A 16,747-nucleotide genomic window follows, 5' to 3' on the forward strand; every position below is an offset into this window, starting at 1 on the left:
ATAAATAAATATAAAATAAGTAGTTAAAAAAAATTAAAAATACTAGAAGGATGCTCTTGGGTCTAAATAATTCTCTACTTGTACGTCCAGCTATATAAACATATATGTGTGAATATGTAACAGTAATTACTACTTAAAAGAGGAAGAATGCCATTGGATTTTAAATTACTTGCAGTCACCTTGCCATGTGTGGGTTGTTGCTTGGGATGGAACAACAGAGAAGAGACAAGAAAACATTCCCAAGTGACCAAAGACTAAATATAAAGAAGTCTAGTTTAATGGGAAGATGAATTTGGTAACTGCATCTATATCCTGGACATAATCTTGCATAATGAAAAATAGGCACTCTGTCTGGTGTCAGCTTGGAAGAAGACTGGGCCCCAGGGAGCATGGGGACCCTTGCACATGGAACAAACCAGGAGAGTGACAGTGAGTGGTTAGGGTCAACCTAGTCGTGACGCGAGCCCTCTAGTGTGAAAGAGTAGCTCCAGAGCCGTCACCACATGCTGCGCCACCAAGCCTGGATCCACCCAAGTGTTTTGGAGAAGGGAATATTTGGAATTGAACTGTTTTATTTTTAGGGGAACAGATCAGAACTCGATCTGAAGGTGAGCAGATATGTAAATTAATTAAATTGGTTTTACTGTATCATAGAAATTACAAAGCCAACAGTAGCTATAAAGAAATACCAGAGCCTTCCATGCAGTTTTCCTTTTACCCACCTGGGGATTACAGAGTGGAGATGCTGTCGGGGCCTGTCCTCCTCCTGGGGCCCAGGGCCCACTGGCAGGTGGTGGGTGTTTGCTTACTTGCCTTTCTTTGTTGTCAAAACCCTGCACCCTAACTTGGTTCCATTGGTGGGTGTGCCTTGGGGTCAGAGTGACTTGGGGTGCAGAAACGTGGACTGAGTCAGGAGATTGGCGTCTAACCAGCAGAGTTATTTGTGGGGCATGGGTAGGTCAAGTCAGGGAGAGCGAGCCCCAGAGAGCAGATAGACTCTTTGGGTCCTGCCAGCATGGGATGGAAACACGTGTATTCTGTTAGAAGAGCTTTGTGAAGTCCTCTGGGAGCTGAACTCCACACTGGTGGGGCCAGTGCCCGCATGCTTCCAGAGAGAAACTAGGAAGTAAGGAAAACCACAGAGGCCTGACTGCAAAGGCACTATCCATTCGATAGGCTGTCATTCAGAGGGCTTCCTGGGTTGCAGAGTGAAGCCACTGCTCTGGGGGTTTAGTAACCATTGAACTCAGCCTAGATGTCACTGTCTTCAAGCCCGTGTGGCTTTGGGCAGGTTGCTTACACTCTCTGTGTTTTGATTTCTTCACTGTCAAGGAAGGATGGGATTGTGGTGAGATTAAATGGATTAATTGCTGTCAGGCTCTCTCCACAGTGCTGGCTCGAGTAAGTTCTCAGTGTGAACTGGGCTGTCAGTGTGACTCGTTTATAACTCTTGTTAGCAGTCTTTCTTATCTTCGTTAAGATAAGCCGCGATCTTCCTACAGTGTTGTGCTTATTAAGTCTAGCACAGCGTTGGGGCCAGATATGTTTTCAATAAATGTGAGTTGTTTAACAATCTGATTTACTCATATAAATAAGAGCCATTGGTTCAGAAGTGGAGATAGCATGTCCAGTACAGCTGCAGCGCTTACCCATCTGGTTTCTGGGGGTGGGTTCTGAGGGTGGTTTTGGCTTTCTCTTGGGTTTGGCGGGGAGAGAAGCGCCTCTGGCACATCTATACCCTGCCCCCGTCGAGTGGACTGGCTGCCGCTCTGGTGGGTCAGACGCACTGTCCGCACCTGCCTCCCACTACAGGATCCCCAGCCTTTGCCAGGGTGACCTTTTGGGTGGCTGCTCTTCGAGGAGCAGCCTGAAGGGAATGTTGTGTGCTGTTTACTAGGGCCCCGAGGCTCATCTGGAGTTGGTACAGTTGTGTTGTGAGGACAGAGGACTTGTCCAGAGACGCTGCTTGACCTCAGAATCATTGAACACCCAGCTTCTATAAACTACCAAGTAGTGACCAGCAAACGGACCCACTCCATCCTTGAGAGAGAGGAAGAGGCTCCGAGTTGGGGGAAAGAGGTCTGCTGTAAACTCCTATGGGTTTTTTAAGGCTACAGATTTAAATTGGGTTTTATGTCTAGGATAACATAAGTGGTGTGAAGTGGAAGTGTCAGCGTACCAGTGGCTGTTTCAGTGTCACTGGCGTCTAGTCTACTGTTCCCCTGGGCAGAGAGGGCAGTTGAGAATTCAAGATGTTTATTCAAAACAGGCTGGAGACCTCACTTTCAAAAGTCTTCCTTGGGCTACCAAGCAGTGTTCTTACAACTTGGTGACTCTGGATTAGGGGCTAAAATCAAAGTTTAAATAACAGTGGATTTTGCTATGCAGGACTCCTGTGTGGTCATTTTAAAATGTATGTATTTAGCTTAGAGGGTGCATATTTTACTTGGTGAAGAAGAGATTTATGTATGCCAATATTCACTGACTTTCCTCTCCAGTATCATATTTAAATGCAGTAAACTATTTCCATTTGTTTTTGTAAACACCAACTATTAACACCATCCAGTAAAATCTGGAGGACTGGAAATTTCAGGTGGATTTATTAGCAGTAATATGCCTGCAAAGGTTGTGATCTTGAAAGCGAAAGGAGCAAAACCTGTGTTCAGGATTTGCTTTGGTGATGACTCCCTTGTAACTTTGTAAAAAGGTTTTTCTTGTGGTATAAAACGTTTCTATAGAAAAGATGTTTGCCCCCTTTTCTGACAACCGTGATGAAGTTTTCATTTGGCCAATAAGCCATAAACTGAACCACATTTCAAAGTCACATTTGCCCTTCTAGTGGTGTCCTTGTGATGTTTACAGGATGTTGAATGGGTTTGCAAGGCTGCTGTTTCTTTTTGTCTCTTTCATTTTCTTTTCTTTCTTTTTTTTTTTTTTTTCAATCTGTTACATAGGCAGTCATGGCCAACCAAAATTGACGTGCCCCAGGACCTTGAGGATGACCTCACGGCCACTCCTTTGTCCCACGCGACTGTCCCTCAGTCTCCTGCTCGGGCTGCCGACAGTGTCCTCAACGGCCACAGGAGCAAAGGCCTGTGTGACTCGGCTAAGAAAGACGACCTCCCCGAGTTGGCCGGGCCCGCGCTGTCCACGGGGCCGCCTGCCAGTCTGAAACCCGCCGCCAGTGGGCGGAAGTGTCTGTTTCGGGTGGAGGAAGACGAAGAGGAAGACGAGGAGGACAAGAAGCCCATGTCCCTCTCAACACAGGTGGTTCTGCGCCGCAAGCCGTCCGTGACCAACCGCCTGACGTCCAGGAAGAGCGCCCCGGTCCTCAACCAGATATTTGAGGAGGGGGAGTCGGACGACGAGTTCGACATGGATGAGAACCTGCCTCCCAAGCTGAGCCGCTTGAAGATGAACATTGCTTCCCCGGGGACGGTCCACAAACGCTACCACCGCAGGAAAAGTCAGGGCCGCGGCTCCAGCTGCAGCAGCTCGGAGACCAGCGACGACGACTCAGAGAGCCGCCGGCGGCTGGATAAAGACAGCGGCTTCACCTACTCCTGGCACCGCCGGGACAGCAGCGAGGGGCCCCCGGGCAGCGAGGGTGACGGCGGTGGCCAGAGCAAGCCGAGCCGCGGCGGCGGGGGTGTGGACAAGGCCAGCCCCAGCGAGCACAGCGCCGGCGGGGGCGGCCCCGCGGGGAGCTCGGGCGGTGCCCCGGGTGGCACGTCGGGCAGTGCCCGCCGCTGCGCCGGCCCCGGCTCCTCCACGTCCACGCAGCTGGCCGCGCGCGGCGCCGGGGAGCTGGTGGAGAGCCTCAAACTCATGGGCCTCTGCCTCGGCTCCCAGCTGCACGGCAGCGCCAAGTACATTATCGACCCGCAGAGCAGCCTGTCGTTCTCCAGCGTGAAGGTCCAGGAGAAGTCCGCCTGGAAGATGTGCATCGGCTCCGCAGGCGGTGCGGCACCTGCCCCAGCTGTGGGCGGCATGAAGTTCTTCTCCGACCACGTGGCGAACACCACCACGGAGTTGGACAGGATAAAGAGCAAGAATCTGAAAAACAACGTGCTCCAGCTACCTCTGTGCGAAAAGACCATCTCTGTGAACATCCAGCGGAACCCCAAGGAGGGGCTGCTGTGCGCCTCCAGCCAGGCCAGCTGCTGCCACGTCATCTGACCTCGGTGCGCTTGCTGCTCAGAGCGGCGAAGACCGGCTCACTTCACTGGTCCCTTTTTGGTTTTCCTCTTTTAAAGCGGGCAGTTATTTATTACTTTTTCATTTGTTCGCCTGACGACTTGACAAATGCATGGTCTTTGTGCATGCTGCTAGACACTCCTTTTTTTTTCCAGCTGAAAAGTCTTGTGTAATTTTTACGTTTATAATTTTAATGTGGATGATCAGGATTAAATTAAAATGTATATTTGGAACCTAATATAAATGGAGCACTTAGAAATTTGATGTTCTGCACTTAACCTAGAGAGAGAAAAAATGCTTTTCCTTGTGAAAAACCTAAATTCCTGCTCCGACCTTCTGTGACATGGAACCTCCGTGATCTGAGGCACACTCCGGTGTCTGAGGCAGAACCAAAGCAATAACGTTGTGCTGCCATCAGGCCTAGAGCCCGCGAGTGCGCCGTGCGCCCCCCCACGCCAGGGCCTCTGCAGAGTACAGTGAGCGTCTGCACTGACAACCTTAAAACCATGATTTCAACATACCCACACCTGTTTGTCTTAAGCTATAGTGTGAAAACAGTTTGGGCTCTTAAAATTTAACTGAAAAAGATTTTCTTGTTTTGTAATAGGTGAGATAAAGTACTTAGATTTATAAGGCAGCTTCCCCGTAGAGGTAAATCACAAGCAGACAATCTCATTTTGTAATGTGATAAAGTGAACTGATGATGTCTTAACTCTACTTACAGAGTGTGTGTCTGTCTAACAGAACAAAATGATGCTTGGTGTTAATTCCTTCCTGGAGGGCACACCCCAGGGTTCCTTTACAACCACATAGATAGAAGAAACTATAGGGCCTAATATAGAAGCAAAGGTGTACCCAGATGTTGGCAAAGTCAAAACCCCATAAATTAAAAAAAAAGAAAAAGATTATTGGCATTTGATTTTTAGGAGTTTGATAATTAGGTTGTCTCTTGTTAACTTCCATTCTTTTACATCTTTTAGCTCAGCTACCTATGAAAATTGGATGATTAAAAAATATACATAAAAGGGTAAGAATTCACACATAAAGCAAACAAAAATGCACAAAGCCTGCTTTGTTTTTTGTTTTGTTTTGTTTTTTGCTGGAAGTGTTTTTCACTTTGCGTTCCTGCAAAAACAATAATCAAAGAACTCTTGCTTTAAAGTACTCCTGTACAAAGACTACTTTTGACCAGATAATCATCTTTCGTGGCTTTTATCTTGTAGGACACAGTATCATTTTGGAAGGGACCAGATGCTACTTTTACATGCTGTGCCCAGGGGGTCTTAAAAGCAACACTTAGGGACATTGGTGATAGGATGTGGCTGGACCCCAGGGCTTTCCCACACTCATCAGCCTCCTGTCGTGTCTCTGCAGGACAGTTGCCTGGTCCGTAGAGTGGGCAGAGCACCAAAGGACAGCATTCCATTGGTCACGGTTTCTCCAAGTACACACTGACTCTGCTACTTTAGGATTCATATGTTTTACTCAGAACTCTGAATTTCACAGTATATTTACTAAACTAAGTAAAGATGATAGTCAAAATACTTATTTTACTTTCTAGACGTAGGCTAGATACGTTTTAAGCTACAGCTCTAGTTCATTGTGATATTTATAATTGAGAGCTATGAGAATAGGTGTGTGGGTGAAGCCATAGAACATATTTGCTTGAAATTCTTGAGCAGGGATCTTATAAAGGGCCAGAAAAAGATGTGTGGTTCACATAGATAGTGAGCGTAACATCTGTATTAAACGTAGGAGAGAAGTTTATCAAGGGCATTGGCAATAAACTCTTTGTTGCAGCTGTTTTCCAAGTAATGTAAATACTTTTTCCTGTGATTATGTATAGCCTTGGAATGGCACCTTTTAACTAACCCATATGTGTTTGGTTTTCAATGGTTTTTTATATTCAAATGTATATATGGTGCTCACTTTTAGGATCAGCAGTGTTGACCATTTATGCTGCATAGCTGTATCATAGCCTTACTAGTTGTGTGTGTGGTTGGTTGACCCTCTGGGTATACAAATGTTAGTCTGAGTGGCGTCTTACTCATATGTTCATAAGTGAATGATTGTGCATGTGTTGTATGTCATAGTATGTCATCACATAAAAGGGAGGGAGCAAATAACCATTACATTAAGATAATATTGGACCAAATGACTTACTTGCTCTAAACAGTTTCTTGTACCCCTTAACCTGTCTTCAGAAGTTGCATAGAGTTACAGTAGTGTGTAAATTAAATATTGTGGAAAAACAATTAGTCTTGTATTTTTCTGTATGTGTGTATATATATATACATATATATACATATATATATATAAAATGATGTACTTCTGGCAGTTCTATCTGTATTTAAAGTTGTGACAATCTTGACACTGATTTTAAGAATAGCCGTGAGACTGACTCAGAGATGTCCCTTCCAAGTAAGAATTGATGTGTGTTAAGAGGGTACAGAATTATCAGCTGATTTGGCCGGTTGCTTCCACTGCTGGTTGATATTCCTCATTGTGTAAACATTGACAGGTATGTGACAAATGGGAAAAAAGAGTCCATATAATAAAGTGGCATATCGGTGTTCAGCAATATAAACTGTGTCGCATATTTTGTTTCTTCTTATGAACGCAGCTCTGTATAGTCCCGGCCTGGGTTAGACCGAAGTTCTACGTGCTGTGTGCGCACCTGCACCACCAGATGTGACTGAAAAAATGCAATCGTGACTGTTCTCACTTTAAACTCGTGACCATAAGTCTCAGGTGGGTCCCAGGACTGCCCATTAATTAAACTTTATTTCCCCAATTATCTGCTTTCCTCACTCAGCCAGTCACCATGCTCTCAATAAATAAACCAAAGCAGTTAGAACTGCCCCCAAGCTCCCTCTTCTACTTTCCTACCTTCGTATGTATCCACATGCCCTGCTCCTCCTCCTGGTTGTGTGACTTTCAGGTAAGTCCTTTCATTGCCCCTGAAGACTTTACAGGTGTTAAGTGAGACAGACCTGAGAGGACTTTGTCATTCTCTTCTTCCCTTTGCACCATCAGTCTTTGCCTCTCTACTAGATTATTCCTAACAGCAAACAAAACAAACATGATTTTATTCCCTTAAATATTTTGTTGTTTTCTCTCTAGCTGTTGCCACATTTTTCTATTCCTCTCCTCACCTCTCTCTGAACCCTTCCAATCAGGCACTGCTGCTTTCACCCCACCCAAAACTGCTTTGCTCAAGGTCAGCAGTGATCTCCATGTGCTAAATCCAGTGGTCAATTTTTAGAAACAGCTTTCAGGTATAATCCACATACCACATAGTTCACTGATTCATATCGTACAATTCAATGGGTTTTAGTATATTGACAGAGTTGTGCAACCATTACCATAAACCCCAAAAGAAACCTCGTACCTGTTAGCACATTCTCCCTTTCCCCTCAACTCCCAGCCCAGCCTAAGCCAGACAAACACGAATCCAGTGGTCACTTCCAGTCCCACGTTAGCATTTTTTGAGTTGATCACTCTTCCTTGCAAACTTCGCGTTGTTCAGGACCCAACTTCTACCTTGCTGCTCTTCAGTCCACTAGCTCCACGTTCTCCCAACCACTAAACTTGGAATACGGCAGGGTTCAATTCTAGAGCCTTTCTGTATCTACTACACACAGTCTCTTGATCCTTAACATCCATGTGCTGACAGAAGCCCGAAATATATTTAGCCCACGTCTCTCCCAGGAACACCAGATTCCAACTACCTGTTTGATTTCTCTTCTTGGATGTGTCTGATAAGCACCTCAATTTGTACAAGTCCCAAACTCATGATCCCCTTCAAATCTTTACCCTACTAATGTTCCCCATCTCATAAGTGACAACTCTAAACCTTCATTTGTTTTGCATAAGTCAAAAATCTTGGTGTTAACCCTCACTCTTTGATCCCAGCATCCAATCCATGAGCACATCTTAGTCACCATTCAAATATTGACACCTCATTACCTCCACTCCTGACATTCTGGTCCATGACACCATCATCACTTATCTGGTCAACTATAAAATGCCTCTTAAAGGGTTTCATCACTTTTGCCTCTTGTCTCATCTGTTTTCCATTCAGCATTGTGAGTGATCCTTCTAAAAGCTAAATCATGCTATGTTTTGAAAGGTGATTCATTTCCAAACATTTGAGGATTTTCCACATAAGTTTCTGTTACACTAATTTCTAGTTTAATTCTGTTTTGTTCAGAAATCATGCTTTGTGTAATTTTAATTTTTTTTTAGTAAATTTATTTTTATTTTTGGCTGTGTTGGGTCTTCATTGCTGTGTGTGGGCTTTCTCTGGTTGCGGTGAGGGGGGTCTACTCTTTGTTGCGGTGCGCGGGCTTCTCATTGCAGTGGTTTCTCTTATTGTGGAGCACAGCTCTAGGCACCCAGGCTTCGGTGGTTGTGGCACACGGGCTCCGCAGTTGTGGCGCATGGGTTCTAGAGTGCAGGCTCAGTAGTTGTGGTGCCCGGGCTTAGTTGCTCTGCGGCAGGTGGGATCTTCCCAGGCCAGGGCTCAAACCTGTGTCCCCTGCATTGGCAGGTGGATTCTTAACCACTGTGCCACCAGGGAAACCCCTGTTTTGTGTAATTTAAATCTTTTTAAGCTTACTGAAATTAGTTTTATGGCCCAGCTAATGGCCCATCTTGGTGAATGTTTATGTGAGTTCTTGAGAAGTGCTCTTGCTGGTAAAGTGTTCTATTTGTTTTATACATGTCAATAATTAACTCAAGTTGATTGATAATGGTATTCAAGTCTTCTGTATCCTTACTGATTTTCTGTCTTATTATATAAATTACTGAGAGAGAAGTGTTGAAATCCAGCTGTAGTATTTGAAGTTCTGTTGTTAGATTTAAGATTGTTAAGTCTTTGTGATGAATTGATCCTTTTCATCATTATGAAATGTTGCTCTTTATCCCTAGTAAATTATTCTTTGTCCTGAAGTCTACTTTGTGTGATACTGATATAGCCATTCTAACTCTTTTTGACTTGTGGGAGTGTATTTTACTTTTAACCTATCTGTATCTTTATATTTAAAATAGGAGTTTTGGGGGTTATTTTTGTTTTTTTGTAGGCAGCATGTAGTTGGGTCTTGCTTTTTTGTCCAGTCTGCAAATCTTTACTTTTTATTTGGAGTACTTAGACCAATTACATTTAGTGTAATTATCAACATGGTTGAGTTTAAATCTACCTTCTTTCTAATTGTTTCTACTTGTTTCATCTGTTCTTTGTTTCTTTTTCCCTCTTTTACTACCTTCTTTTGGTTTAACTAAGCACTTTTTATTGGCTGTGTGCCTCTCATTTTTTTATAGAACGTAACCTTACAACTATATACTTCCATTTTCTTCCTTCTCTTCTTTGTACTGTTGTCAATCATTTTATTTTTACATACGCATACACAGTTTTGTTTTAGGTAGTTTTCTTTTTAAGAGAGGAAACACGGAAAAAGTCTTACATTACCAACATCTTTATCATTTCCATCACTCTTCATTTCCTTATATAGATCCACATTTTGGTATTTTCCTTCTGCCTATAGAACTTTAAATTTTTTTATAGTGCAGGTCTGCTGACTATATTGACAGCTTTTGCTTGTCTGAAAACCTATTTTTACTTCATTTGTGAAGGCTGGTTTCGTTGGGTATAGAATTCTAGCTTGACAGTTTTTTTATTGCAATGCCGGACACTGTGAATTTCACGTTGAGTGCTGGATTTTGTATTCATGTAAAAAGTGCTGGGTTTCGTTTTGGCATAGGGTTACTTGGAATCAGTTGGATCATTTTGGGTCTTGCTTTTAAAGTGTGTTAGGACAGATCCAGAGCAGTCTTCAGGGCTAATTTGGCCCACCACTGAAGCAGTACCCTTCTAAGCACTCTACCAAACTCTTTCCACTCTGGCTGGTGGGAGCATGAACTGTTCTCAGCTTTGTGTAAGTTCTAAGCGTTGGTCATTCTACTGCTTTCCTGGGGGCTTCTTTCTCCAGCTTCAGGTAGTTTTCTCACGCACACGTACCTATCAGCTCTCAGTCAAAGAGGGCAAATTCCAGTTCTCGCTCACTCCTTGTGCAGCAGGATATGCCAGGCTTCAGGCTACCCCTTTGCCCTGAAGTCCAGCAGGGATTGGGTTCCTCAGGCTTCTGGATCTGGCGAGGGATAGTTGAGAAGGGTAAATGGGATCTAGCCTTTCTTGAGCTGATGGAAGCCAAGCACATTGTGACTGCTAGAGAGAGAGTCACTTGTATTTTTGAGGATCCCCGACTCCCGAACACCTTTCTCCCAGCAAAGTGTTACGTGTTGGAAAGTCAAGAAGAGGGAAAACACAGAACCTTGGTCCTTGTGAGTTCATAATGCCCTTGGGGAAGAAACAGGGATTTAAATTAGCACCAGATGACCATCAGAGGTGGTGACGGGTCACAGGGCACTGCTGTGAGGGCCAAGAGAGTTCCAAGACAGGTGAGCCAGGGGAGGGAGGGAGAATGCAGGAGGCAGAGAATTGAGCTGGGTAGGATCCGGGTCATTGGTCCCTGTGAGCCACAGGAGACAGGCGTGGACTTTGCTGCGAGAGAAAGGTAAGTTCTTCTTCTTGACTGCTTTATCCCTTCACAGGGACTCCAGGGTTTCTGGACTGGAAGACTGGAAGAACTGGAGGACTGCGGGACATGGCTAGAAAGAGTGTTGCCAGGTGGAACATCAGTGTTAGGGTGGAAAGGAGACAGATGCAACATCGCACTGTCACACAGGGCCCCTGCTTAGAAGGGCCCTCTCTTGGCTTAACACTCTGCTCTTAGTTTGTTGTCTTGAAATTCTTGAAACTTTTGAAAAGGGGGACTGCATTTTCATCTTGCACTGGGCCCTGCAGGTTATACACCTGGCCGAAGGGTTAGCTCTGTATTCTGCAGGTATGAAGGAGGTGATCTCAGCCACGAGGATGGGAGGCTTTGGCGAGAGCAGAGGCCCAGAGAGAGCAGCCAAGGCCAGAGACAGAAGCCCAGGGGCCGCCTCAAGTGTGGGGCTGAGAGGAGGCATCAGGGAAGCAAGGAGTGGAGGCCACTGAGCGGGAGAGCAACAGGTGAGCCCAAGAACTGCTCACTGAGGCTGTGGTCTCTGAGCAGCAGAGACTGCTCTGAGGCAGAGGAGAACGAGAGGTGGAAGCAGGTCCTGAGGAGGCCTCTCTGAGAAGTGTCGGCAGAGAGGCGGCCGCGGTAACGGTGAGTGTGTGGGCGGTACTCTGAGAGCGCCCCGCGGGAAGGGACCGGTAGGCGGGCTGTGGGGCTCAGAAGCGTACAGGGCCTGCCCATGGGCATGGCGCTGACCCGACCCCAGAGCCCACTCCTCAGGTTGCCCCGCTGCATGCGGCGAGGGGAGGCAGTGTATGACCTCTGACCTTCCAGAGGGCTGGGCAAAGCAGTATTAAAGCACTAGGCTACGGGTTCACTTTAAACCACACTGGAGCTCTTACATAACAGACGTCTATGCATCTTGTTACCTTTCTAATAGCTGAAAGAATTCCAAATTCTGTGAGACCCCTGGTCCTGAGGGATGCGGACACGCAGATGAGACCGTGTTGGGCAGCTCATTACACCTCGTGATGGGAAGGCGTTCGGAGTCAGGGCTGAGACCTGGTCTCACAACATGTCCCAAGGGGTTCTAGCGTGCCGAAGCTTCCCTGGGACCCACCGTCTGGGAGCAGATTAGGACCGAGGAAGAAGCGTCTCTCGGCCCCGGGATGCCTGTGGTGTGTTAAGGAGTCGGTCCCTTCAGCGTGTTTGTGTAGGAAGCACAGCAAATACCTGGACCAGTGGACACAAGATTTAGGTGGGAGTCAGCACATCACTGGGTCGGTTCAGGTTATTAACGCAGATCCCTACCTGCATCCTTCCTTCAGTTGTGGCCCAAATGCCAGGGGCTGCTCATCCAGGGCACAGGCAGGGCGCCCTGGCTGGCGGGCAGTCGGGCAGGTCCTGGAAGGCAGTTGTTGGTACCACGCTTGGTCTCCCTGTTTATTTAGCTGACTCCATCTGCAAAGATCCAGCCCTGTGGTGCCAGTTTTCGGCCTTGTTTTCTGGGATTGGAGGGGCAGAGATCACCGTAAGTTGGCTCTTCAGCATCCCTTAGGGTGGAAACATCTTTGTTTCCTGTTTTTGAGCCAGACAGCTGTGTAAAGGGCAGCGTGGATCTGTGTCTGTACTACTGAGTTGCCCTCTGGGCCTTTGTTCGGCACTTTGATGATTTTCCTGGTCCTGAGCAGATGACTGCCTTCACACCTTGGGCCTGTTGGACACCTGCGGGGGCGGGGGCAGGGGGGTCGTGCTCCCCCCACGAGGGTCAGCAGACCTGGGCTCACCCAGCTCTGCCCTCCCCGCGTCCTCCTGCCTGGGCCGCAGTGCTCTCGGCTGTGCACAGGAGAAGACTGGGTAGCGGAAGGAGCCACGTGATCCCGATGCTTTGTGCCGTGTTCTCCCCGTCCCCCGAGGGAGTTCACCAGCAGCCAGAAAGGTCCAGATAGGAGGCCACGTGTCACCTGCGGATCTGTGGCACAAGCTCAAGGGAAAATGCCATCGTATCTCTTTTAGTTAGTTGATCACTGGGGAGGCTCACAGACCAGTTAGCAGGAAGCCCGGCGTCCCCTCCCTCCTGAGTGGTGGCGGCTCTGCCTCTGACCTGCCCAGGTATCCCAGGGGCTTCCAAAGGGTCGTGGGGCATGCCAGTCATCCAACGCCGCGTGTTGGAACTGGAAGGTCTCTTTGGTCCTGCGCTCCGTTGCTCCTCTGCCCCAGCTCCTGTTCAGGCCCAGGGGTGCCTATCCAGTGCAAGGGAGGTCCTTGTTGCTCCAGATCCCTGCCGGACCGTGGAGGCCTCCACCTGGCACCTTGGTGACGAGGCAGCAGGGGAGGAGGCTGGCTCTGCGGGGCGTTAGCATCAGCCCCTCCTGGGGAGAGACCGGCGGGGCCTCTGCTCCCCTCAGTTCTCACACTCCAGAGTGTGCAGTGTGTGACAGCATCCATTGCAGGCGTCCTCAAAGACATGGAGCCCCAGGCCAAGCTGCCAAAAGCCCGTTCCTCAGGCCTGGGTGGTGGCACCCGAGCATCCGCATTGAACAGGGTGCAGGTGATTCTCTCTTGGGGGTCTGCAGCCACTCTCTGAGGCCCAGTTGCTGATGCCAGCTTCACTGCCCACCCAGTGCAGGGCTTGGTTGGGGCCCCAGCTAGCTCGCAAGACCTCCTAACTTTCACTCGTAGAAGGTTGGGATGAGGAGCGTGCCATACCCTTCCCAGGTGCCTACTGGTACAGACACCGAAGACCAGAGACAGGCCTCTTGTTAGGATGCGGGGAAGCGCCTTCCTTCTTCTGCAGAGGCTGTGGCCCCTCGTGGTGGTGACGCAAGGGTGCTCCCAGGCTGGAGAGTCCTGAGGACACAGCTGCCCCGGCAGAGGGGCCATGGCCATGTCTTTCCTCCAGTCCCTGGTGGCCCTGGAAGGTGCTGGTGGCTCCACTTCTGTCAGGTCCCCTCTCTTCAGGCCGGGGCATGGTGGGCAGTCCTCGGACCTGGCTGACCCGCAAGAAGCTCGCCATTACCTGCTGCTTGCCCAGCGCCGGGGGGCTGTCCTTGCAGGGCCGTGGGTTAAACTGGGTCAGGAAGAGTCTGGATCCCAGGGTTCTTGTTCTGTGGCCTTTGGTCTTCCGTCGTCTTGTTGCTAGTTTCCTGCTGGAAGGAGGGCAGGAGCTCCAGGGTCAGGGCTGATAGAGAGCTGGGGCCGAGGGCCTGGTACAGGCTGCAAGCACCATCCTGGCAGATGTGGGCAACGCTGCTGTGAATTCCCTGAGGCCCCCTGTGCCTCAGTTTTCTCATCTATAAAATAGGGACAATAGGAGGAAACTGAGGCCCAGAGGGCATATCAATGAGGGAAGTGGCCTCCGGCTTCACTGTAAGGCTGGGCATCCCTAACCATTTGCTTCTAGTTTCCTCCCAAAAGTCAGCAGCATAAAGATTTGTTCTCACGTCTGAGCTCTGGAGCCGCTGGTGGGGAGTGAGTCAGTGTGGCCACCAGGGGGGAGAGAAGGGTCCACTGCCTCCCCGCCCCCCAGCCTGCAGCAGGCCCACGAGGCCTGACCATAGAGAGCAAGGGGGCGCCTGTGTGGGGGGCACGGGCCCAGCCCCTGCCCGCGGAGGCCCAGTTCATTGGCCCAGAACTGAATGTCATGCTGGTAGCGTGAGAGGGGATAGTCGGGCTGAGAAGTGAATTGGGCCAGGGCTCACTGGCAATCTGTGGGCTCAGTGACAGTCTGTATTTCATGGCTTGAGGGAGGGTGGCAGTCAGGGGAGAAGCCACGGCAGGCAAGGAGCGGCGCTGCGGCCTGGCCCTGCCCCAGAGAGCGTCCCGCCCAGTGAGGGCCGCCTCTGTGGCCACACACGCCTCGTCTCGCTGGGACCCTCCCAGCAGGGCTGGCGGGACAGGGCTTGGGTGGGAATGGAGGCATCACCTGTCTCCGGCTCTCCCCAGGTGCTGAGGCTCTTCTCTGGGGACCTGCCCATGCAGCGGCTCCTCGAGAGCCGTCTGGTGACCAGGCTTGGGTCCAAAGACCTGGGGTCACTGCGGTGTGGGCAAGGCCTCATGCGCCCTGAGAACTGGGGCAGGCTGTGTGCACAGGAGACTGGGTTCCTGGCTGCCCTCTCCCTGCTCGGTCTGGAGACACTGCTGCCTTGGTCTCCTGCTGATGCCATCTCTTTATGCACCTTTTCTTACCCGGGCTTGGGTTCCTGCCTCACCTGTTCCAGGTAGGCAATGCCTGCAGCTCTTGTCCACTCCATGGGGGAAGGCAGGCTAGGAACGACGAGAGGAGGGCTCTCCCGCAGTCAGAATCCTCGGGGTGTCTGGGAGAACTGGGGAGCAGCGCAGGGCACGTCCTGTGAGTCACCCCAGAGGCCGGAGGCAGCGCAGCTGAGTTGGGGGTGGGGCACGAGGACCCCAGGGCTAGCGGGGCAGCGGGCGGGGGTGGGGGTTGGATCTGAGGCTGGGGTGAGGCCAGAACAAGAGGGCAAGGGCCGAGCCTGGGAGGGTGAGGTGCGGGAGCAGACCAGGGGAGCGGTGCCGGGCATCCTCCTCACGCGCGTGAGGGCCAGTGAGCGGCGGGGCGACAGTGTCATCCTGGGTGTCTCCCTCAGGTCGGTTAGGGTGACAGGGACCACGAGATGAGCCAGATGCCACCGACTCCGAGCGCTGGGACACGGAGAGGAGTTCCAGAGGCCTAGGAGGCCTACGCGGCATCTCCTTTCTGCCAGCCTCCCTCCTGTCTCCACCTGGCCGGCTCCCGCGTCCGTCCTCCTCCTCCCGGAGGGCCAGGAACCCGCCCCAGTGTGCTGGGTCCCCGCGTCCAGGCTGAGCCGGTCCTGTTTTCCCGAGCATGACTGGCTTAGTGCTGGGTAAGTGACGCGGCTCTGCTGCGTCAGGCTGAGGAAGGGCAGGGAGGCTTCTGGGAAAGGCGGTCATGAGCGCAGGGCGCCCGGAGTCCGCACTGTCGCAGGGTGAGGCGGGCCAGCCTGGAGAGCAGCTGTGAGCCCGTGGGTGGGGAGGTGAGCTCATGAGGCCCACCCGGCACTCACCGCCTCACACCCAACCGCACTCATGTGACTGGTCCCCAAAACCCACTCTGGGGGAGACAGCTGGGTCCAAGCACCCACCTGAACTTTCTCCTTTCCCAGCAAACACAGGCACCCAGACTGAAATTGCAGGGAAGCTCTTGGCGGCTCAGGACTGGAGTGGCGGCTAGCGTTCCCTGGTGTTTTAAGACACGAGAATGTTCCAGAAAGTATCCATCAAGCACGGAACCACCAGTGAGTACTTGTGCCATGCAGGGCCTTAGACCAAGGGGGCAGGGCAAGGCTGACCACAGGTGTCCGTACTGGCAAAGACGACAGTCTGGCAGCACTCACTGAACTACCATGCGGGGCAGACGGGAGAGCTGGGCTTCCAAAAACACGTGTGGAGTGGGCCTGCTGTGGCCACCCCGGTCCTGATGTGAAGGAGGGACTCGAGGGGCCGGGCCCGGAGCGGGGGACATGGGTCTAGACCTGCCTGCCCTTCCCGGCCTTCCCCAGATGGGCTCAGTGTCCTGGCTATGAGGGCCCCAGTGGGGCGGGGCTGGCTGTTGTCTGAGGCAGTTTGAGCAGCTGGTGGGAAAGGAAGCCAGGCCTGCCCTGTGCGGGGTGCTCTCCGGGGCTGGACCAGAGCCAGGAGCCCGGAGGGCGGTTCCCGGGGGGGCCAGGGGCTGCTGTGCCGGTGAGAGAGCTGCACCCCTGCGGGCACAGCCGAGACAGCCCCCTCCAGGTGTGGCCCAGCCGGCCGGCTGTGCTGAAGGCAGCCCAGCGGCCCCTGCCGCGCTGCCGCGCACCCCCAGGGAAGGCCCAGTGGCAGCAGAACGTCCCGAGGACCCCTGGGGCTTCCGCACGCCTTGGAAGCGGCCCAGCCTCGAGGTGAGCCCAGCCCTCGGCTGCCCTGGCGGCTCCCCCTTCCACGACCCAGCTTGGAGCAGACGGGCTGCCCTA

The 16,747-nt window shown here is 50.8% G+C and overlaps 1 protein-coding gene across 6 annotated transcripts in view; it reads left to right on the forward strand.

Moving 5' to 3' along the window:
• Window positions 1–6,784, forward strand: part of SNRK (SNF related kinase) — a 227,731-nt gene extending 220,947 nt beyond the window's left edge. For all 6 annotated transcript variants that reach the window (XM_067005634.1, XM_067005635.1, XM_059077977.2 and 3 more), the window contains one exon: window positions 2,955–6,784. In XM_067005634.1, coding sequence (XP_066861735.1) covers window positions 2,955–4,179 — 1,225 coding nt within the window. In that variant the 3' untranslated portion in view covers window positions 4,180–6,784. The remainder of the gene's footprint in view (window positions 1–2,954) is intronic.
• Window positions 6,785–16,747: the final 9,963 nt, after the last annotated feature.

Source organism: Kogia breviceps, chromosome 10, assembly GCF_026419965.1.
Source record: "Kogia breviceps isolate mKogBre1 chromosome 10, mKogBre1 haplotype 1, whole genome shotgun sequence".
Classification (NCBI taxonomy): Eukaryota; Metazoa; Chordata; class Mammalia; order Artiodactyla; family Physeteridae; genus Kogia; species Kogia breviceps.